This window comes from Prionailurus viverrinus, chromosome F1, assembly GCF_022837055.1.
Source record: "Prionailurus viverrinus isolate Anna chromosome F1, UM_Priviv_1.0, whole genome shotgun sequence".
Classification (NCBI taxonomy): Eukaryota; Metazoa; Chordata; class Mammalia; order Carnivora; family Felidae; genus Prionailurus; species Prionailurus viverrinus.
Window position 1 is genome coordinate 37,751,180 of NC_062577.1, and position 23,645 is coordinate 37,774,824.

Consider the following 23,645-nt stretch of genomic DNA (forward strand, 5'->3'; position numbering starts at 1 on the left):
TGAGGAACCGGAGCTAGTGCTGAGGAACTGAGTACAACCCTTGTCCCTCAACACTGAAAGCCCGTCACCCAGTGAGAATGAAGGAAACAAAGGCGGGTGTCCCGTCAAGAGCCACGGGCACAGGGGGGCTTGCGGACGGCCACAGTATCTCCGGGGACACTGAGCCTGCCCTCCAGGGCTCAGAGCCCCATGAACCTCCAAACTGTTCCTTATCACCGCTTAATGATCGTTTATTCACTTATTTGACAAACATTCACTAAGCGTCTCCTGTGCTGGGGAAGTGTGGTAAGTGTAGGGACACAGCTAGGAACAGAGCGGCCTAGAGCTGTCCCAGAGCTACACAATTAACTGATAAACTGCTTTTCCTAGAGCCCCAGGAGCTTGCATTCTTCACCTCTAGTCCTCATAGCCCCTCTAGGCAAGTGCTAGAATTCCCGAGGAGGAAACAAGGCACAGAGATGCTTGCCCAAGGCTACACAGCTGCTAAAGCATTCCCCCACTCTCCCCCACTCACCACTGTTTTAATACTAAGCTGAATCCCGAGGTAGAGCTGGACCTCTCCTAACTACTCAAAGGCCATAAGGTATATTTAGGATGATTCGGAGAAGGACCAAGAAACCCTCTCCCTTGGAGCAAGGAACAGGGCAGTGTCTAGCCCTAGCTTATTGCCCCAAACCAGAGGCCCTGAGAGGTCAAGGTCTAGGTAAGACATGGGAGGGGATGAATGTCAAGCCATTTAGAGATGATGTCTGCCTGGCAGATGTGACATTTTCTCAGTGCAGGGCCAGGGTGCTGCTAATACAAGACAGGAGAGCTTCACCCCTTGGGCAGTTTTTCCAGAAATGGAGTTAGGATGCCACACTAAAACTATGAATTCTTACTGAGCATTTACTGTGGCAAGACTGAGGCTAGTAAAAGTGAGAAGAGGGCTTCCTCTAGAAATGCTGGGGAGATTTCCAGGGGGGTAGGGCTGGGTGCCATAGAAGGGGCTGTCCCTGCCCTCAGGAACTTTCCATCTCTGTTGGCAACCAGGACACAGACAGGTGGAAAGGCAGCCTGAGACTCAACGTCACAGAAGCTGGAAGGATTCCTAGGAGAGAGGTTTCCTTGCCCTGGAATGTTCACAGCAGCAGGACCTCAGCAGGTCACATGCACCATGAGGGGAAGGGAAAGGGGTACACCTGAGCCCTGATGAGGGGTCAGTGAAGAGAAGAGTCCTGCTGGAGCAGACCTTGTTAGGGCTGGAGAGTGTACAAGAGGGCTTAGCAGAGAGCCAAGCTATTAGGTTAAAACATGAAATTTTTAGTTTTATGGCTCAAAAAGGTTGACTATCAACCCTTTCACATGGTTCGACTTAACATGTGCCCTTGGATATTGGTCTAAGCAGTCTGCACTTGAACCTGCCGATGGGAACAACACAGTGAACCACATTTTAGGACTGTGAGTGTGGAAAAGGAGAGTCAAATTTTGGATGACGGAGCTTGGAGAAGAGAGCCAGTTGTGAGGGTCTCTTGCTGGAGTCCCAGTGAGAGTGATCATGGTCAGAAGGAAGGCAGTAACCATGAGGTTGGGAAGAAGAAGCAGGTATGAGGATCTTTGTAAGAAGAATTAGCTGGACTTTGGAACAAAGGGAGTGAGGGACAGATGGCTGCATTGATGGATGGATGGATGGATGGATGGATAGAGACAGGAGGGAAGGAAGATGGATGGATGGATGGATGGATGGACAGTTGGACAGGCTCACAGCCATTCTCTTCCATTTTCCCAATACCAGGCACAAACAAGAAAGATGGCAGAGGGGTGGGGAGCTTCCTCTTGGGAATAGGGCAGAGTTTTGTCTTGGTGTAGAGGTAATTTACCTGTTTGGATATTGACCCATGACGTGGACTTCATCACAGTGAGTGTTCGCCGTGGATGAGCCTTTTCCCTCCTCTGGAAGAGCTGTTCCACAGGAATGCTCTCCAACTGGGCCTAGGGCTGCCTTGTTCTGGCTTTCCAGATTGCAGATGAGGCTGTGGCAGCTTGGGCATACAAGGGGAAATTCTCCCAGCCTACCCAGTAACCACCCCACCCCCCCACCACTGCCCATTGCCCACAGGATCTGCAGTGAGGATATTGAGTGCAGTGGGCTGACCATCCCCAAGGCCGTGCAGTACCTGAGCTCCCAGGATGAGAAGTACCAGGCCATCGGGGCCTATTACATCCAGCACACCTGCTTCCAGGATGAATCGGCCAAGCAGCAGGTAACTGACCACACACCCTCCTCCCCTATAGACCTGGGCAGGGACTGGGTGTGTCAGTCTGACCCCATTTAAACATGGGTGGGGACGTCTGCACTTGCTCCTTCTCACCCTGCCCAGCTGCCTTGGGTGAGCAGTGTGCTTGGCATTGCCTGAGATCACAGCTGGGCATCTTAACCCTCCAGGTGAGTGGACATTAGTCAGGAATTTCCTCCACTGATCATGAAAGAGACAGCTGTGAGTTCAACAGAAATCCCCTTTCTCAAATTCCACTAAAGAGTATGACTACTTTCCACCCTTCAACTCCCTCCCCCCGCTTCTCTCTATCTGTCTCTCTGTCTCTCTGTCTCTGTCTCTTTGCCTCTCTGTCTCCATCTCTCTCTCCCTCTCCAGAGCTTGATCCTCTCTCTCCCCAGGCATGTGTGCTGGAAACTGGGGCTTGGTCATGCCCCCCCGAGCTTGGCTGGCAGGAAGGATGCCTATAAGGTTCCGCAGCTCAGCCCCAGGGAACGGTGCCTGAAATGTGTTTCCTAGAGATTCTAGATCCATCCGAATCAGAGTTCCTGTCACAGGAGAAAGTTCCCATGGGAGGGTCTCCTTTATGTCTGTCCTGCTTTAGGACTTTTGAAGTATATTTATAACCATGTCCTCTTGTCCTCACCACCGTATTTCAGAGGAGAAAAGTGAGGCTCAGAACAGAGGACTGCCTTGCTGAGGGTCTCCTGCCGAGGATGTGAGGGCGCTGGCATTGGAATCCATCTTGGTTTCTGGTCTGATTACATCTTGGTTTTCTGAGTACTATTACTCCACACTGGTTTTTTTTTTTTGGCTGGCTTGAATATTTCTGAGCTGACAGTAGACTTTGGGGTCTGAGAAAAATCACTTCGAGTAGTGTCATCAGATCAGCCTCACCTCCTTGACTGGCCCATGTGGCACCTGTATGTCAACAGGTCTATCAGTTGGGAGGCATCTGCAAGCTGGTGGACCTCCTCCGGAGCCCCAACCAGAACGTCCAGCAGGCTGCGGCTGGGGCCCTGCGTAATCTGGTGTTCCGGAGCATCACCAACAAGCTGGAGACCCGGAGGCAGAATGGGATCCGAGAGGCTGTCAACCTCCTGAGGAGAACCGGGAGCACTGAGATCCAGAAACAACTGACTGGTAGGGATCCCCAGCCATGGAGAGCTAGGGTTGGGGGTGGGTGGTGTATAGGGCATTCCCTCCAGTCTGGGCCCAAGCACAGGTGCACATTTGACCTCTGGCTAATGTCTTGGGAGCCCCATGGTACTGACTGTGGCCAGGTTAGTGGCGTCCACATGGTGCCTACCCACAAGGTGTCAACCTTGTTGAAGATAGAAGGCAAGGGGTAGAAGGCTGGTGTCCAGGCAGGATCCATATTCAACAGACCCTGGGATTTCCAGACGAAGAGGAGGATGTGAAGTTGGAACTTCAGGTCTTAAGCGCCCTCTTGTGTCCAAACAATATGCTAAGCACTCAGGCCTGGGGCGCAAGGGTTAGAAGGAACTAGGAAGCCCTCAGACTGGACTGGGAGATGAGACCACGTACAGAGTAACCGTGATAAGTGTTTCTGGAATGACCTTCAGGTGGAAAATAGAGAACATTAGAAGACTCTAGCGCTAACATTTATATTAGAAACTACTGATCAATCAAACGTTTCTGGATGACCTTGCACATTCATAATTTTGACCTCGATAAAGAACTCTAGATGCTCCCTGCCCTCAAAGAACCTGAAGTCTTGTTGAGACATTGGAAAATGAGCTCAGGAAATAATCAGACACTAGATTTGATAGACCAGGCCTACTTGGAAGACGATGTTTCAGTAGGGCTCCCTTGCCAGAGCAGGCTGGGGGTGGCACCTCGGCACCTGGGGTCTTCCTGAGCCTGCCATGTGTTGAGTTGACCATCCCCAACCTCCAGGGCTGCTCTGGAACCTGTCATCCACTGATGAGCTGAAGGTGGAACTCATCGCCGACGCCCTGCCTGTGCTGGCTGACCGGGTCATCATTCCCTTCTCCGGCTGGTGTGATGGCAACAGCAACATGACCCGGGAAATAGTGGACCCTGAGGTCTTCTTCAATGCCACAGGCTGCTTAAGGTGAGAGAAGAGCGTGTCCCTGGGGTCCTTTTGCCCCAGCCCTGGGCCTTTCTCCAGGCAGCCCCATCTCGGCCAGCCTAGGGCAGGGGATGTAAAATGCAGTCTGGCACTGGTCTTCAAGGGCAGACTCCAAGAAATGGGACTCCAGCATCCCTAACTTCCCTGGATCTGGATAAGGCTCAGGACTCCATGACCTCCTGTAAGGGACCTCAGCAGACTTAGTTAGAAATCTAAGAGTAGAAATGCCAGATCTGAATATCCAAACTGGCTCAACCATTCCCCTCTCTCCCGCCCCCCAAAAATGCATTTCTTGTACTCTCTTGAAGAGTGTTCTTTTAGACAAAAGTCTGCTGATGGGCTCCTAAATGAGTCACTTCCCAGCTGTGGTGCTAAGACCAACGGCCATATTCATTGGCATAAAGGTGGCACTGCTCTTTCCAGAGTCTCCTGAGTCTCATACCAGGGTGAGGCAAGGCCCCTGGGGGCTGTTGGGGGAGGGACCTTGGTGTGCTCATTGCAGAGGAGAGGTTTACAAGTGGGGTCATGGGTGCTAGGGTAGAGGTGGAGCAGTGAAACAGATCCCCGTTAGGGTCACACCTTGCTCCGATGGGGTTCATCTTTCCCAACTCCTAGGAGCCCCGGAATGAGGGGTGCAGTTGGGGGGTGCTTCTGTGTCCTCAGCTTATGCTCCTCCCTGTCAGCCTCCATTAGTGGCCTCCAGTGAGCAAAGTCAGGGTATTAAGGACTTCAAGGGGTTGCAAGGCTATTAATAGCAACAGCAGCCACAGCCCGCCTGCAGAGGAAAATGGGCCCAGACTGCTTGGAAAGGAGCTCACTGCTGAGGCAGAACACAGCTTCCTTGTGGAGGGGGCATCTGGCCCCCAGCGGAGCACCCCTGGGCTTCTTTCCCAGATCCAGCCCTTGGCCCCAGCACCCTACAGAGCTTCTCCTCCTCCACAGAAATAAACTGGGCAGGTAGAAGCTTCCAGCCCCTGTTCAACAGGTGCCCAGTAGTGGTAGGGAGCGTGCCTCGACCTGCCAGCTGCACTAGAGCCATGGACAGTCATGAAAGTTACAGGCCTGGAGCCCAGGGGGGCAGAAGGAAGGGTGAAAAGAACTGAGTTCAAGGAGACCCCATCCAACCTCAACCAGGACCGGGCAGAATCCGCTTAATGGTTTTTCTTTCTTTCCTTCTTCCTCGTTTTTTTTGTTTTTTTTTTTTTTTTTTTTTTTTTTGCCTTGTTCTCCTCCTGCCACACCTCCAAACTCATCCCCATCTCCTCTGCCCCTACTTCCCCCACCTGCTCTCTCCCCCGCGTGCCCCCCAACCACACTCTTCTCTACCCGCTTCCCTCCTCCCCTGCATCCTCACAGCCTCTCTGTTCTCTCCCTCAGGAACCTGAGCTCTGCCGATGCAGGCCGCCAGACCATGCGAAACTACACGGGGCTCATTGATTCCCTCATGGCCTATGTCCAGAACTGCGTGGCCGCCAGCCGCTGTGATGACAAGGTGAGCGTCCCACCCCTCTCTGGCCCCGGCCCCCAGTCCTCCTCTCTGTCCGGAGCTCCAAGGCCCAGGACCTCCACAGGATCAGTGAGGGCAGCTCCTTGGCCTCCAGGTCCTGACATTTTTCTTTCCCAGGCTCCACGAGGCAGGTCTGCACTTGAGGGGGGCCCTGAAGGCATGGTCTGGTGACAGGACAGAAGGCCAGTGAAGGGGATGGCTGGATGCAGAGAGCTCTGCTGGCCTGGGGCAGTGCTGCAGGGGCAGAATCCCCTCTTCCTCGCTTACAGGCTTTGTGAATGCAGACGCTTCCACGATGTCTGTTTCCCGGTTTGCACTGTGCTCATTCGGAGATAATCACAATCATATCTATGTCATGGGCTGGTTGAAGGGCTCAATTAGTTACTAAGCAAAGCGTGAAGAGGGCCGGACACAGAGGGAGCTCTCCGTGAGCATTTGCCCCCGCTGGCATTGGCAGTGCTGAGCCCTGCCTGCAGCCCTAAGGAGCCCCACTGATGCCCCCAGGGATCCTTCCTGCACCAAGGCTCCTTCTACCACAGTTGCCCACCACCTGCCAAAGAGACCATTGGCAAAGCCACCCTCTTGTCCCCTCTGGACGTTTGGACACACTAGCACAAACAGACAGAAAGGAAAAATCACAGAGGAAAGAGAAACTGAAGGCTGAGATATTTCTACCACGGCAGGACGGACACTCAGGAGAATAGTGAGTTCCCAGAGTCCCTAGATGACCAGGGGACTGTCTGGGCATCACGGCCACTGGGTCTTGCACAGTTTCCCTGTGGAGAGATTTTGTCTCCTGCTCATCCACTGGACGTGACAACAGGGCCTCAGGAGAGAGAGAGAGAGAGAGAGAGAGAGAGAGAGAGAGAGACAGTCACTCGAATGCTCAGCCGGGTCCCAGTAGACATCATGTTTTTCAACTCTGGATGCAACATCCCCTCTACCTGTGGAACCCAGACCGTGCAAGTCTGATTCCCTCAAACCCTAGCAGGGCCGAACATCGTTAGGAAGGTAAGTCTGCTGGCTCAAAGCCCAGCCTGTCCACTGAGGACAGATGGCAAAGACCTAGGAGCAGCTGCCATTGCAAAGTACTGGGTCCCAGGTCCCACTGCTCGTGTAGATTTGGGATGGGTCAGCACCTTTGGTATTGGAAGCTGAGGACTAGCCATGAAAGGAGGGAATAACAGGGACATGGGGACTCAATGGCTTTTGAACCTAAATATGTCAAGGCTGCTCCTGTCTGTGCCAAGACAGAGGGTATGTTCTTTAATTGCCCAATCTGACCATTGGCACAATGGCTGTAGCAAGAGAAACAGTAGCCACTGTCGGGGCACCTGGGTGGCTCAGTCCATTAAGCGTCTGACTCTTGATTTCGGCTCAGGTCATGATCTCACGGTTTATGAGATCGAGCCCCGCATCAGGCTCTATGCTAACAGCATGGAGCCTGCTTGAGATTCTCTCTCTCTCTCTCTCTCTCTCTGCCCCAGTTGCTCTCTCTCTCTCTCAAAATAAATAAACTAAAGAAAAGAAATAGTAGCCACTGTCTGTTGTGTCCTACCATGTGCTAGGCCCCACGATAGGCACTTCCATGTATAATCTTCCCCATAGCCCGATGAAGTAGGCGACGTCAGTCCCATTTTACCAGTGAGGAAACGGACCCAGAAGTTGAAGAAAGCCATGACGTTTCACACAGCTGGGAAATGACAGAACTGGATTCAAATCCAGATTCTGGGGAGTGTTACTGGGAGCTTTTTTCAGTGCGGTGGGTGGCTGTGTTCCTCTCTCCTGGGGCAGCCTAAGGTGCCTGCCTCTCTCCCATTAGTTAGGGCAGGGAGTGAGCCCAGGACGCCATCAGGGAAGGGCACAGGCTCAGGCGCCTTGCTTCTGCTTGGCCCCTAGTCTGTGGAGAACTGCATGTGTATCCTGCACAACCTCTCCTACCGCCTGGACGCCGAGGTGCCCACCCGCTACCGCCAGCTGGAGTACAACGCCCGCAATGCCTACACGGAGAAGTCCTCCACCGGCTGCTTCAGCAACAAGAGCGATAAGATGATGGTGAGCACAGTCGGATCACAGAACCAGGGCCTGCTGCCCGCCAAGCACCCCGCTGGGCTCAGCTGCCTGGCCCACCCCTTCCTCCCTGCCCCCGTCCCCCCGAAGCCTGAAACCAGCCGTAGGAGACAAGCCCATGCCAGAGCCTTGGCCTTAGGATTGTGCTGCACCCTGGGAGCTGAGTAGAGGGCATTCTGTCTTGCATGCAGACGGGATCTGTGTTCTTGACGGTGGGAGCTCAGACCGCCCCGAGCTCAGAAGCTCCGGTCCTCTGTTTTCACAGCTCATTCTCGCTTACCATGTAATTGGTAAACCCTGCCTCATCTTCTCCATTACTGTGGAAGGTTTGGGGGTAGCCAGGACTCTAAGCCCTCTCTGGCCTGGTTCCCGCCAACCCCCGAGTCCCCCAGGTGCCACCAGAAGCAGAAGGGTGCTCTGGAGGGAGGGTCAGGCTCCCCACACGGGGCACGACTGTGGCTGCTGGGCCCCTGGACCACCCCTGTTTGACCCAGGGTGGGTCAGCCTTGGAGTCTGACTCTGGGAGGAGAGGAAGCATCCTGGTGTGAGACCCCAAAGCAGCCCGACGCAGCTGGAGGGTTTGGGCAGAGGCTGGCCTGCAGCACACCTCCTGCGATCTCTAGATTGTTCTCTGCCTCCCTCAGAGCCAGCCCGCAGGACCATGGCCCCTTGCCTTACTCATTCTGCGGAGCTGCTGCCGCCATGAGGAAAAGGGCACCGGGGCAGGTGCTTCCTAGGCCCCTTCCCTCAGGAACCAGGCCCCTAGAGTTGGGGGAGGGCACACAGAATGCTGGGCTCCCTCCCTTCACAAGGCTCCCTGCTGACCTGTCCTGTGTCCTCAGAACAACAACTACGACTGCCCCCTTCCGGAGGAAGAGACCAATCCCAAGGGCAGCAGCTGGTTGTACCACTCGGATGCTATCCGCACCTACCTGAACCTCATGGGCAAGAGCAAGAAAGACGCCACCTTGGAGGCCTGCGCTGGTGCCCTGCAGAACTTGACCGCCAGCAAGGGGCTGGTGAGGAGCGGCATCCGCCCTTGCACCCACCCCCATCCCCAACCCCATTTCTCCAACTTCTGCTCCCTTCCCTGCTCTCCCACAGGCGTGTGCACTGAGTCATGCCAAACACATATGGCCCTCAGAGCTTGGCTCTACAGACGCAAACAGAGGGAATGTCGTATGCTAGGCTCCAGCCAGGCCTCTGGGGAAACGATGAGGCAGTAGAAATGGCCCGGCCCTCTGGGAACTCTAGGCGGTGTCTAGCGGGTGAATCCACTCCCGTTGGATTCTGTCTGTGCCCACAGAGTCCCTTTTGCCTCATGATTCCTGGCTCGGTGTTGACCCCTGCCTGGGGCGGGGGACAGGGATGAAGGGTACGTTTGTGGTAGGAGGAATATCCTGTGTGTTGAACTGACAGAGGGAAAAATAGACGGTTTGGGTCTGGGCAGATCTAAAGGAAGACAATGCAGAATCAGTAGAGATTTTGAGGCCACATAGAGTTAGGAGGACATGATGGAATGACATTGAGCCATAGGAGGCCTGTAGCAGCCAACAAGTATTTAGATGGGGAGACAGTCAACAATCGCTCATCTCTACTGAGGACAAAAGAGAATCAGGTGAAGGCAGGACCGGGGCGAATTGAAGTCTATGAGAGGATGGGGCTGGGGGTCTTCAAGAACTCCAAACCAGCCTGGGACCAGATTAGAGACGGGCTGGCCTTGTGGCTAGAGGCACAGATGAGCTGACCCACCTCCAGGGGGCCCTGGATTGTACCTCCATGTGGGCACAGACCCTCCCTTCTCCCTTTTTGCCCTGGGAAAGTACTCGACAAATATGTATGGAATTCTACGGAGGTATGGAAGTTGGAAGGTGGTCAGCGCCTCGGTAATTGACAAATATCATTGACTGTGTGCTTTTGGGTGAGCAGATACTGCTGGGAAATGTGGGCGTGGTGGGGGGGACAGAGCTGAGACAAACAGGTGAGCAGTGGCATCTGACAGTTTTGTTAGACTGGGAGTCGAGTCGGGGCCTCCATGAGCCAGGGGTCTGAGACGTCCCTCTCATCACCCATCTTGGTTCCAGGCTGAGCTGGGAGAAGAGAGCAAGGTCAGGAAAGATGGGGGCACGTTTTTGCCTGGGTGCTCTGTAGTTGCCAGTGTGTGAGCGAATCGGTGTCCCTCTTTGCCTGTGCTTCTAACAAGAGAGGGAAAAGGTTCCAGGGTTTTTTTGTTTGGGATTACATGGCCCTCTTCCACCATGGTGCCCGGGAAACCACAGGCAGGTCCTCACCCCATCCTTCTTTCTCAGATGTCCAGTGGTATGAGCCAGTTGATTGGGCTCAAGGAAAAGGGCTTGCCCCAGATTGCTCGCCTCCTGCAATCTGGCAACTCTGATGTGGTGCGGTCCGGAGCCTCCCTCCTGAGCAACATGTCCCGCCACCCTGTGCTGCACAGAGTGATGGGTAAGTGCCCACCACAGCGTCAGACCACCCCTCTCCCCCCACCCTCCAGCTAGGACTCGGCAGAGCCCTCACTTTCCAGAGCCTGCTGGAAGGTCACCCTCTGAACTTTCCCTAGAGTGAGCGTTCCAAGAGGGGAAGCTGGCCCAAGAGAGGCTTGGAGGTAGGAAAGGGCAGGGGTGCAGAGATCCCATCCGGGTCCTCAGCCCTGAGTTGGAGCTAGAATGGAGCCTTCAAGGGCCTCCTTGCTAGAAACCTGGCTGAGGTCAGCGCAGGACTGTGGTCCCAGAGGGAGCCTCTCAGCCCCTCTCTCCTCCGGTCATCTGACCCCGTGCCCTCCACTCCTTTCTCTCTCAGGGAACCAAGTATTCCCAGAGGTGACCAGGCTCCTCACCAGTCACACTGGGAACACCAGCAACTCGGAAGACATCCTGTCTTCAGCCTGCTACACTGTGAGGAATCTGATGGCCTCCCAGCCGCAGATGGCCAAGCAGTACTTCTCCAGCAGCATGGTCAACAACATCATCAACCTGTGCCGCAGCAGGTGGGCGGGGAGGGCAGTGGTCTCCACCCCCCACACACTGCAAAGCAGGCAGCCCCACAACCCTCTGAGAAGGCGCAGATGTGCAGCGAGAGCAGGACCCAGCGCAGGGCGGGAACCTGGGCAGGGGAGGCTTGAATGCAGAGAAGTTCCAGAAGCCAAGAGCGCTGTGGAGCTGAGCCCAGCTGCCAGGCCTCGGGGCTGCACAAAGGGGACAGAGGCAGCGTATTCTCAGCTGGGGGTCACCAGGGGACGCAGAGTCCTTAGAGGACCAACAGGAGGCATGGAGGCACAGACCCCCCCATGTGGGAACTGTATTCTGCCCCATGGGGCTTTCTCCTCCCAGGACAAGGGCTTGGGAACCAGAATGGGAAAGAACTTCCCCCCACAGCCCCCGAGGAGAATCCCAGGCTACTTCTAAGTGGGCAGAGCTGCCAAGTTGTGCCCACTGTGCGGCGGGACCAGCCCAACAAGGCTCTTTTCTCATGCACCCCTGGGGCCTCCCCACATCGCTAAGACCTAGAGGTGAGGGTGGGAGGGAGGAGGGTGATCATTCTCATGCCTCCCTGAGTCTCATCCCACAAATGAACTTCCTGCCTGCCCAGCACCTCGCCCAAGGCTGCAGAAGCTGCCCGCCTCCTCCTGTCTGACATGTGGTCCAGCAAGGAGCTGCAGGGTGTCCTCAGACAGGTAAGGGCCCGCCCTGTCACCCCCTGCCAGTGAGGCTGTCTTGCAGCTCCCCTTGCAGCGCTGAGGGCCAAGAAGAGAAGCAGAATGGCCCACTCTGCCCAGTGGGCGTGACTGAGCCGCACTGCAGACAGACGGACAGACGGAAGGAGTAGAGACAAATGTGCATGACGGTGAAAGTGATCATACTCTGAACAAATCTCTAGGCTCGGACTCGGGGGAGGTGCTGAGTGCACGGAGGGGAGAGGAAATCAAGGAAATGTGTGAGACGCCTGGGGCGGGATCTTCTAGGAGCAAACTGAAAACCAGGAATTCACTCGAGGGCGTGATGTGCACTGTGGCTGGAAAGGAAGGTTTGGGCTACAGCACAGACCCCTCTAATTTCTTTGAGAGTTTGCCCTTGGCAGAGGGGAGCCACTAGGGGTTTTGAGTGATTAAAGCAACACTTGGCAGCCTCCCTCCTCCCCAGGGGCGGGGCAGAGGGGACTGAGAGATGCTGGGGCGGCTGTATTTGTCCAGTGGTGACCCTGGCTCCTCCCTGTCCTCGACACCTCCCAACCTCATCAAACACAAAGTCCTACCTGGGGTCTTATTTTACCAAAAGCTCTTCACACTGACCTTTCCCGCTCCTGCGGCTGCCATGCTTTAGACCCAGATGTAGACAGCGGTGAGGCCGGAAGAAGGACAGAGACAGAATGGTCAGGCTGACCACGCTCGAGTTGTAGCCTGGAGACACTGTGGCCGCGTTAACACAAACAGATCGGTTGGGGAGAGGCCAAGTAAGCTTTGTGGGGACAGCGAGGGCAGTCCTGATTTGAAGAGGTCGAGTCTGAAGGAATTGGATTGGGTTGCAGGTGGGGGACCCAAGGAGCGAGGCCAGGCTGCCACACAGATGGGAGCGTTGTGCAGGTGGAAGCCATGAGAGCAGGCAGGACCATCACGGGGCACAGGTGTGGGGAGGAGTCTTGGAAAATAAGGGCAGAAGCAAGGGGAAGGCGCTGACTTGGGGGCCGAGGAGTGTGAAGGGCCAGGGAGCCAGGAGGAGCCGCGCAAGGTGGCCAGGAGGGGCCAAAGCCCGAGTGGGAGGGGAGAGCACGGGAGAGGGTAGGCAGCGGTTCTCAGGGCCACAGAGGTGCCAGGGAAGACCCTGGATGTGGTGACCCAGGAGTCCCAGGGCACCTCTAAGAGCACTTCCGGCAAAGCCAGGGGAGCCGGGCTGGGGAGGGACGGAGTGGGGCAGAGAGGAGAACTGCTCCCCTCAGTTTGGCCCAGAAAGGAGGGAGACCGAGGGAGGGGTAAAAAGGTCTCTGTTTAATGACAGAGGGGACCCGAGCGTCTCTATCATGAGATGAGGAGTTGGCGGCAGAGCAGGGGACAGTGGGGGGGGGGGGGGGGGGGGAGGCTGAGGAAGACTGTGGAACAGGTGGGAGCGGAGGGTCAGGAGGGGCCTAACCGTGTAGAAGAGGAGCCTGGAAGACAACCGCCCTGGGGCAGGAGAAACAGTTCCTCCTCCAGCGCAGCAGGGAGACTGAAGGGAGGCCCATGAACTACTGTAGTCAGAGACGGCTGGGAAGCCTGAAGGCCATGGCCGGCGGTGGCCCCTGTCCTCTGCTGGACCATCCAGTGCTCTTTCCCAACAGCACTGCAACGTGGGCAGGCTTGGCCACATGGCAGCTGCCGGGGAGTCCCAGTGGAAGGGAGGTGGGTGAGGACGGGGTGAGACCTTCCTCAAGCTGTTCAATCGTGGTCCAGAGGGTCCAACTCACCCAGAAATACTGAGGCCACGCCCAGCCTGAGGCACACGGCGACTCTTCTTGTTACCATTCTTCTGTACAGCACCGATGGGAACCAGCTTCGCCATCCGGTCCCCACTGCTCCCTCTAGCTGCGGTTGTCAACAGCTTTGACGTGACTAGCTCGGTGCTTCTGTCCCCCAAAGCATCCGCACATCCCCCATTCATTAGGTTGTTACCACCACAGAGAGGCAGGCCGTGTGGCTTATGTCCATCCTGCAGAATAGGAGTTTGTCTTGATTCAGTGAGTCATGGCAGGGGCAGGGCTGAGACCCAGGAATTCTCACTCCTGGGGACTCCTTCCACCAAATCCAGCCAGGTTCAACAGGAGCAAGCAAGCAAATCCGCAGGGGAAAACCCAGCATCATGTGATTCGTGCCCAGACCAGGTAGGCCTGGGGCTTTGAACCACCTGGTGTCTGGATCCCTCATTCCCACAGGCCAGTGAGAGCTGACAAGGTTCTCAGAGCTCAGGGCTGGCACCAGGGGCCCCTTCTGCCATCCTCATTCACTCCAGAGCATTTATTGACCACCTGCTGTATGTGTGAGAAACACTGGATGTGTCCCCCCACCCCTGCAGAGAGCTCATGCCAAAATTAAAAACAAACAAACAAACAAAAAAACAGAGAAGAAAGAAAGAAAAAGACAGGGACAGTCAGAAGGAAGAACAACAAACAGCTTTTCTAATTTGATGTTGGTTGTTGTTTTATTTAAAGAGTAATGAATATGAGCGTAAGTCCTTGTGCCTTAATACAGATTTCTGCAAATCCACGTAGGAAATTCGCAAGCGCTGGTGGAAGTCCAGACACATTTTACTAACTTGTGGATATTAATGGCCTTATGTTTGGTTGCACTAATGAGGTCAGCTTTGGGGCGCCTGGGTGGCTCAGTCTGTTAAGCGTCCGACTCTTGGTTTCGGCTCAGGTCGTGATCTCACGGTTCATGAGTTCGAGCCCCACATTGGGCTCTGTGCTGACAACACAGAGCCTGCCTGGGATTCTCTCTCTCCCTCTCTCTCTGTCCCTCCCCTGCTTGTTGTCTCTCTCTCTCTCTCTCTCTCTCTCTCTCTCTCTCTCTCAAAATAAATAAATAAACTTTAAAAAAAATGAGGCCAGCTTTAGCCCTGACACACATATATAATGAGCCCAGAGGGCTATGGTTCAAGCCCAAGGACACTCTGGGAGGGTAGTTTCTGACCCCGTGGGAAGTCCCACTCTGTTTCAGCCTAGGGTGTTTCATACGGTTTCATGCTGTTTCTCCCCCCTTTACAGCAAGGTTTGGATAGGAACATGCTGGGATCCTTAACTGGGCCAAACAGCTTCAGGAACTTCACCTCCCGATTCTAAGAAGGGGCTGCTCAAGCAAGTACAGATTGCAGGTAAGAATTGGCTCCCCCCTGGGCAGAGGCATCTCTAGGACCCCTGTAGCAACCTTAGCCAGTCTCAGAGGGAAAGGCCAGGCCTGTGTTCCCCAGGGACAGAGTCTGGGCAGAACGGGGTGGGCGTGGCAGTGGAGGCACAAATCTCATAAGCTTCTCACTCAACAAGAACAACCTATCAATGTGTCAGGGCGACTCTGAGTCCCCCCTCGGGCCAGGGGACACATCTGTGCCGACGTGGGTAGAAAGGGGTGGCAGTATTGGCCAGACCTATGACGTGGGTCTGTCACCTGTAAATGCTAACTGGACGACTTCTCCTTTTCCAGAAATGATGTGACCCAGCTGAGAAGAACTCAGGCCTTGCTGGAGGGGTGACTCTGTCCACCCTGTGCATTGTTTAGAAAGGTTCAAATGCAATTGAAAGCAAACCTGAAGGCTGCGGATGATGGAAATATTTTTAGATTTTTTTTTTCCTTGGGGGAACTGGCAGGCAGGGAGGGTTGGGAAGGGGGGGGGGGCTTTTCTTGAGTTAAAGGGGCTTATGTTTCATGTCAATACTTCTTTCTCTGAGAAATGGTGTATATATAGATCTAGATCTATATCTACATATACACATATATATATGTATGTATAATGTAAGTGTGTGTGTGTGCAAGTATGACCGCAAAGTGCAAACAGCGAAGCTGTTACTGCAGCTCGTGAGGTGGTGAAAAGTTTCTTACTCGTAGGCAGGGACTTCCGTGCTTTTTGTTTAGCTCCCCATAGTTCCCAAACTGTGCCGTGCCAGGACAGGGGGCCCGCACCGGGGTCACGTCCATGAGAAGTCTTGCGAGGGAACCGTGGAGTGGGGGGAGGGAAGGGGGAAGGGGGGGAGAGTACCTGGGCCTGGGGGCAACCTCCCTCCTTAAGAGGCAGCTTTGCAGGAAGGGAGGCTGGCCGGGCTGTGAAGTTCAGTGTATCTCATGGCAAAATCTAGTTGGCTGATAATGCTGCCCTTCCTGCAAGGCCACAGGGACTGGCCACGGGGCCTGGGGCTGGACAGGGTTGGGGCTCTAGAGGACAGGCGAGGACAGCCACACTTGCTTTGCTGCCTGAAGTCTGTTCTGGGGGAGTAGGAGCCAGAGAGATGGGGCTGGCCATTCTCCTGGGCTGTGTACCGGTCAAAGGAGGCTCAGCCTATAAAGCCCCTGCCTTCAGAGGCTTGTCATCTACCTGTTTCGGGAGAAAGAAGGCAAAATGGTGCCCAAAGCCAAAGAACCGTTCAGGACATGGCTGTTTGGTCTTCGTATTCCCAACAGTGAGGGGGACAGGCTGGGGTAGGACAGGGACCTGCTCCAGGCTCCTGTGGGGCAGCGGCTATTTGGAAACTAACCAGGAGGACACTTCCCTGCGTGCCTGATAAGACTCAAGTGAGAGAGTGTTTTGGGTCCCAGAAGACTTGGAAGACAGGAATTTGGGTCGACCAGGAAGGAGAACTGTCGAATCAGGGCACCAGCCAGCCCAAGACCCAGCAGCGGCCGTCCCCACCTTCCCCTGAACCCCGGGCATCCTGGTCCTCACTCTGTCTTTGGGAAAACCACAGAGGATGTGATAAAAAGGGCTTGTCAGGGGCACTGGCCACACTCAAGACCCCAGACTCTTGAGCATTTCAGATGAGAAGTAATAGAAGGACCCCCTGAGGGCCCCATGGAAAAGCTTGCTGTAAATAACCCTTAGTATATACTGTAAGATAGAACATAGGGTTCCCAAGGCTTCCCTGATTTCTGCCTTCACCACCCACACTAACTGTTGGTGTCGGACAGGAATTAACCGCCTGGTTCATATCCTTCTCTAGAAGAATAGAAGGTGCTCCTCACCTTTCATTCCTCCTCCTCCTCCTCCTCCTCCTCCTCCCAGGTCCCCTGCCTGACCCCCCCCCACCCTGAACTACACCCCAATCCAACCCCACTTCTTACCCCAGCAGTCAGAGTTGAAAAGTACCTTTCCAAACTAAGGATGTGCCTATTAAGAGGTGTGACAACTGAGACTGGGGCCAGACATGTGATGGCAGGCCATTTAACCAGGTCCGAGATGCCCTCCCTCTTTTTTGCTCATGATGGAAGGCCTCCTCCAGGCTCACCCCTCTCTCTCAGGAGCCACGAGGGAGCCCGGTCCCACCAGACAGTCCTGGGTGTAGGTTCCAGGATGACTCCTCTGCCAGTCCTCAGGGCTCAGAGGAATTCATTTCTTAAAAAAAATATGGATGGCGCACCAGTATGTGCCAGGCAGTGTTCTGAGCACTCGGGATGCATCGGCGAACAAAAGAGACCAAGCCCTGTCCTCATGTACCTTACATTCTCCGGGAGGAAGGAGGAGACACGGGGCTCTTGGCTTGGGGGATCCCCCAGTGTGAGAGGACTGTCCGGAACAGTCAGGACAAGAAGGAAATAGCCCACTACCAGGGAGTCTGTGACAGCCCTCTAGGAGATGGCCCTTCCCTTAGCGGTGTCCTGACCTCCTGCCATTCCTCTGCTGGTTTTCTGTCACCAGCTGTGCTGTAGATCCAGGTGGGCCCAGCCCTCTGCCTTGGGGAATGGTGGGCTGAGGTGGACAGTTAGGCCAGGCCTGATTTGGTAACCTCTCTAGGGCTTTCTCAGGCCGGCCAGCTGGCCCTGTGACCTGGGCCTCTGACCCATGCCTGTCACTTTGGAAGAGGCAAAACCGAGAGGGTCCTGAGGATGCATTTCCTAAAGACAGGAGTAAGGGGTTGGCCCAGGCATGGCTCAGTATCTCAAGCCCACGTTGGCCTCATGCTATCAGGGTTGACGCCCCAAACAAGACATTCCCATTTGAGGGCAATGAGGGAGGACATAGACCACCCAGTCTCTCCCTGTCCCTGTCCTGATCCCAGGATCTCTTGTGCTTAAGATCCAGTCATTGGCCACCAGCAGCCTGTCCAGTGGGGGCCAGACCAGCAACGCAGACCCCCGTGCTTCCCTTAGTGAGGCCGTGGAGGGTTTTCTCCAGCCATGTGGAGACAGTGACGTTCTCTCTCATCCACCACAGAGCCTGACTGGGGGGGGGGGGGGGGGGGGGATGGCTAAGATGAGGAGCTTGGGACAAGGGGACGGGCAGGGGTTGGCGAGCAGTGGGAAGCCCAGGGGACGTTCTGGGAGGTATCCTGGAACCCCTCTGGAGCCCGTGTCTCCCTTTGCTCCATGTTTGTATAAGAACTTTGTGCTGGCCAAGCCCAGTGTCTCTGTGTGTGCACTATGTGTTTGCTTTTTTGGAAATATAGGAAATCAATAAATTGCTGGCATTTCTTTGAACTTCTTTGAACAGTGGATCATTTGGGGGTGCCGTTGAGGCAGGAAGAGGCACGCCCTCCCTTCCAGGGTCTCCTCCTAACTGACCCTGTGCCAGGCTAGGACCGAGAGCACCACGGGAGGGGTGATGGGTGCCACCACTCGTGGGCACCTGCTCCAGCTCAGTGCATTTGAGCCTCACAGGAGCTCCGTGACGACAGTATGGCTACAGTAATCTGGCAAATAAGTAAAGTGAGGCTTTAGGGAGGGAGCGAATATGCCCAATGTCACAGAGCTGACAGAGGGGAAAGGCACCCCACCCGTGAACACCCCCAGACAGAGCACCTGTAGGAAAACAAACTTCAAGGATGTAAGAGAAACTCATGTTTACTGAACGTGTATTCCACCTGCGTCCTGTATGAGATGCTCGGAGCATCACAAAAGCAGAGGATGTGGTGGGCCCCAGCCACAAGAGGGTCATAAGGGACAAGATGAGCACCTGGGACGTTCACAGGTGGTAAATTCCAAGTGGTGGTCTGAACATAACCGCCGTGGCCCATCACTGAGCGTCAGGGCCGTCTGGGTGGAGAAGGTTGGGAAAGCTGAAGGAAAGTGCTGGAGAGGACCTCGTTCCCACCTCGGGAGGGTGGTGACGGGCGTGGCCTCTCTATAGAGCCACGGCCCTGACTTTCCGGGTCGTCTTTCAGTTTGGAAATGGTCAGGGCAGCCAGGGAGGAGACGCTGTGCCTCAGCCCAGGGGGAGGAAGGTGGCCTGTCTGTGGTCCAGGGTGTTAATATACTAGGTCTGGGGCCTCTGCAAATGTCTTGAATCCTGAAAAACATGTGTTGGCTCCAAAATGTGAACTCAGATGATAAATTCAAAGTCAAGAAATGTCTGATTGTTCAGCTTTCACTACGGTAGAGCAAACATGCAGAAAGGCACACAACGGGGGCGCCTGGGTGGCTCAGTCAGTTAAGCCTCTGACTTCAGCTCAGGTCATGATCCCGCAGTTCGTGGGTTCGAGCCCCGCGTGGGGCTCTGTGCTGATAGCTCAGAGCCTGGAGCCTGCTTTGGATCCCGTGTCTCCCTCTCTCCCTGCCCCTCCCCTGCTTGCACTCTGTTTCTCTCTTTCTCAAAAATAAAATGAACATTTAAAAAATAACAGCAAAGAAAATTGATTGATGTGGGATGTGGGTGCATCTAATGTGTGGGAGTGGCAAAGGGCTACAAAGGTCTTCGGTCAGCGATCCCTGGACAAGAGGGTGACAGGCCTTTCTGGCCCCTCAGAGGACTAGCCTGTGAGAATGGGAAGTCCTTGGGGGTCCAGGAGCAGAGGGCAGGACAACCCTGGGAGACACCAGGAGAAGCTGGAAGCCCAGCTGGTGCCGAGGGAAACGCCCGAGGGTCCTGGGGGCGGAGTCAGGCTGCGCCATCTATCTGTCCCTGAGCCTTGAAGCCATTTCCTCCTGTCCCTTTGCAGTTGGCCTGGCCCAGGGCCCGGATCCCCCCAGTAGCCCAAGTTACTCCAGGGACAAAGCAGTCTCTGCACATCACGTCTGACAATGCAGTGCTCTGCGTTGTCCAGCACAGTTGGAGAAAGGGTGAACAGAAGTTGTGAGTACTAACATAGTCTTTTTACTTGAGGAGTTCGCAAATAACCTCGTTACCTCTCAAAGCCTTAGAGTATCCATCTTCTGTGCTGAGCTTTACCTCGATCTAGTGAGACAAGCAGGGTGTTACATTCCAATGTGTAGATTGAGAGAGAAAGTGTCTGTCCCGGAGTCACTCAACGATTGTGTGCAGAACCACAGCTGAGACCCTAGTGTCTGTCCCCGCCCACGTGTATACTCTGGTCGACTCAGGTGAACCTTCTCAGCTGTCCGGGCCTTAGAATGTGATAAGACAGCCCTGATACAAAGGTGATACTGTGCACAATTCAACCCAGTGACACAGAAGCTGATGTTGCCTTGAGGCATGATAAGATGACACCTCTCACGAGCGGGGGTGGCTGTGTAGACAGGCTGATAAATAGAAAGTTCTGATTTGTGGACTATCGGATACCGGGAACCATTGTGAGGATCATCTAGTCTGGGGCTAGCTGGTTTGGTGGGTTAGAATATGACGCTAATGACCCCCCAAATGCCTCAATGACCCCAACAGGTATGCCCCACCCCAACTGGGCGTCCTGCAGACACCTGCCACTCCTTCAGCAGAGTACAAGTCACTGGGAAGCACGTCAGCCCTCTTGGGGGAGTGTGTCAAAGCTGATGAGCCTCCCTAGTGGCAGATCAGCAGAGACATTCCATATAAGAAAGACTTCATGTTCTAGAACCATTAGTCAACCATTAAGAAGTGTCATGACTGACGAATTAATTCAAACAATTTCCATATTTAGCAAGTGGTTCTGAATCTCTGGGCTGCATTTACACCCCCTCTACACAAAGCCATTAAATCCTGCTCTCTACACCTCACTCAGAAAGGAAGCTTCAAGGGACGCCTGGGTGGCTCCGTTGATTAAGCGTCTGACTCTTGATCTCCGCTCGGGTCATGATTTCACAATTCCTGGGATCAAGCCCTACATCTGGCTCTGTGCTGACAGTACAGAGCCTGCTGAGGATTTTCTCTCTTCCTCTCTGCCCCTCCCCCACGCGCAAGCACTCTGTCTCTTTCAAAATAAATAAATGTATTTTTAAAAAATAAAAAATAAAATACAAAAGTTAAAAAAAAGAGAGAGAGAGAGAGAGAAAGGAAGCTTCAATCAGACATCCAAGACCAACGGGGCCCACACTTGAACCCATGTGTGTAGTTCTAAATCCTCCCAGGCTCACATTCCTGCATTCTGGGGCCCCAAGTTTTCCTGGAGGACAGCTGGGCTATAAGGCACAGGTACAGACCTAGACAGAAGTGACCATGTGTTAATTACCTTTAATCATAACGATGCCACAAAGCGTGTTTAACCATTCGCACTTAACAGATCATGAAACTATGGTTCGGAGAGGCTCGGTTATGCATTCAAGGTCATACAGCTAGTAAGTGATGGATTCGGAATTTGAACCAAGTCTGAGGCGGGGACTCCTGCTCTTCCCCCTTCGCTATAACTGCATATAGACCCCCATTCCGACAGTTAGGTTGACTTCTCAACTGCCCTCTAGTGACCATCCTTTGACCATAGTGCTCCCTCTGAACCTTCTGTAACCCGGGTCTGCGTCTGGAACAAGCACCTGTGCCCTGGACGCATACTGCTCACCACCCCTCCTTTTTTTTTAATTCGAGAAACATCCAGGTTAAAAAAAAATTCTTGCCTTCCAAAAAGGTGCTCAAGACAAAACTAGGAGACAACCGCCCCCTCCCTGCCAGTTCCTTCAAGCTGATAAAAGCCATTTCCCAGACAACTGGCCCGTTCTGAATCTGATTCTTGCCCAGACTCTCCTTCTGTTTGTCTTTTGCCAGCCCACGGCCGGCCCCCGTGCCTGCCTGAGTTGGGGCCCTCCTGGGGGCAGAGACTTGATTCTTGACCTCAACAAACCAGAGCTCATTGGTGGCTAGACAACCTGGCAGGACCGGCGAGGGGAAGCCGTGGCCCCCTGGGAGGCAGGTTGTCAGGGTTGTCACCCTTTAGAACTGGCCCCTACCAGGGACTCAGGCTGTCAGCTGGAAGGGTCTTCAGGGTTTCCCTGAAGTGATTTTCACACAGTTTTCAGCCACAGAATCCTTTAGGTGAAAGACATCTAACGTGGGAGGTCAAAACACCAAACAGGTAAGATCAACACAGCCCGGGTGAAAGAGGTTGAGGGCAGGACCTCCGACCGCCCACCCCCTTTATTCCTGGGGGGAGAGGGGGTCCTCGGAACCCCAGGCTCCGAGGAGCTGTTGGACAATCTCTGGTCTAGTCCAGCCCCCTTGCTTTGCAGGTGAGGAAACTGAGACCCAGGCAGGGTCACAAAGCAGCTCCAGCACAGAACTAGGTCTAGAGCTCGGCTCTCTTGAACTGCAGTCCAGGCCTGCACGGCCCTCACCTCCCCCCTGGACCAGGTCTGCCTTCTGGTGCTCCCACAGTGCTCTGCTGGAGTGTAGCATAACCCTCACCGCCCTGGGTAATTGTTGTAGTCCGTCCTCTCTTCCCCCACTAGACTGTGAGCTCCTGGAGGGCAGGGATCCCCTCAGTACCCGGCACAGAGCAGAGGCTCGATACCCTACACACGCGTTCACGAGCACACACGGCCACATGGCTGCCCGAAGGATCTGTGACCGCACCTGGCACCATGTGGGCACAGAGCAGAGTCTTTGGTAAGTGTTAGCGCAACGGTGTGATTAAGTAGGACCTTTCTCATAGCCCCAGCGTTGGTGGCCAGGACTCGGCAGGGGACGAATTGATGCCGAGTGCCCCACGTCCTAAAGAGGATCGAGAATAATTGGAGCCAGACGCCAGACGTCTTTGAGCAAAGATGTGCGAGCTTTTAAACCGTCAGGCTAGATGAGATGACCAAGGGAGTGAGTGCACACACAGAAAAAAGGAGAGGTGCGAGGACCGTGGAAAATCAGCCAAAGAGAAAGAACGGCCAGGGAGGTGGGAGGCAAACCAGGGGACTGGGGTGTCTGGAAGCCGAGTGAAGGGAGTGTGACTGGATGCAGGGAGGGACCAGCTGGGTGAAAAGATGCTGATGAGCCACAAGAGATGAGGAATGAGACCCTGGCTTTGTGTTCTTTTATTTCCTTCTTTTCCTTCTTCTCTTTCACCTTCTCCTCCTCTTCCTCCAGCTCCTCCACATCCTGCCCTCCCCTTCCTCTCTTTTCTCCCCCTCCCACCTTTAGGTGAAATTCAGATACAGTGCAATGCACAGATCTTAACTGTATCGTTCCATCCATTCGGACGAATACGCCCACCTGTGCAGCCCCAACCACTACCTCATATGGAACATGACCATCTCCTCAGAAAGTTCCTTACGCATTTTCCCTGGCAATCCCCCTTCCTCCGAAGAGGCAGCCACTGTTGAGACTTTTTTTTTTTAATTTGAGAGAGAGAGAGAGAGGAGAGAGAGAAAGAGAGAGAGAGAGAATCTCTCTCACACAGAGCAGCACAGAGCCCGATGTGGGGCTCAATCCCACAACCCAACCTGAGAATCACAACCTGAGCCAAAATCAAGAGCTGGATGTTCAACCAACTGAGCCACCCAGGTGACCCCAAGACTTTTTTTTGTGGTAGTTTGCTTTTGCCTGTTTAGAAAAATTTAATGTCTGTAGGATCAATCGTTTTGTCCTCTTTCATTTCTGATATTGGTAACCTGCTTTTGTATTCTCGAACCGTCTAGCCAGGAGTTCAGCTTGTCAGAAAACCAACATGTGACTTTCTCAACTTTCTTTAACATTTTTCTATTTCATCCGTTTCTGTTCTTTGTTGTTTCCTTTCTTCCACTTACTTTGAATTTAGTTTGCTTTACTTTTCTAGATTCATAGAGTGGAACCTTAGGTCATTGATGTTAGACATTTCAAGCATTTAAAATGCCCTCTAAGGGGCACCTGGGTGGCTCAGTCGGTTGAGCGGCCGACTTCGGCTC

The 23,645-nt window shown here is 54.2% G+C and overlaps 1 protein-coding gene across 1 annotated transcript in view; it reads left to right on the plus strand.

Annotated features, from left to right (window-relative positions):
• The window catches only part of PKP1 (plakophilin 1), a 48,570-nt gene extending 33,276 nt beyond the window's left edge, over positions 1-15,294 (plus strand). Inside the window, exons 4-14 of the mRNA XM_047839606.1 lie at positions 2,099-2,243; positions 3,191-3,398; positions 4,176-4,353; positions 5,749-5,863; positions 7,778-7,933; positions 8,791-8,967; positions 10,258-10,411; positions 10,766-10,952; positions 11,555-11,639; positions 14,699-14,805; positions 15,132-15,294. Of these exons, the coding sequence (XP_047695562.1) occupies positions 2,099-2,243; positions 3,191-3,398; positions 4,176-4,353; positions 5,749-5,863; positions 7,778-7,933; positions 8,791-8,967; positions 10,258-10,411; positions 10,766-10,952; positions 11,555-11,639; positions 14,699-14,773 (1,480 nt within the window). The 3' untranslated portion in view covers positions 14,774-14,805; positions 15,132-15,294. The remainder of the gene's footprint in view (positions 1-2,098; positions 2,244-3,190; positions 3,399-4,175; positions 4,354-5,748; positions 5,864-7,777; positions 7,934-8,790; positions 8,968-10,257; positions 10,412-10,765; positions 10,953-11,554; positions 11,640-14,698; positions 14,806-15,131) is intronic.
• Positions 15,295-23,645: the final 8,351 nt, after the last annotated feature.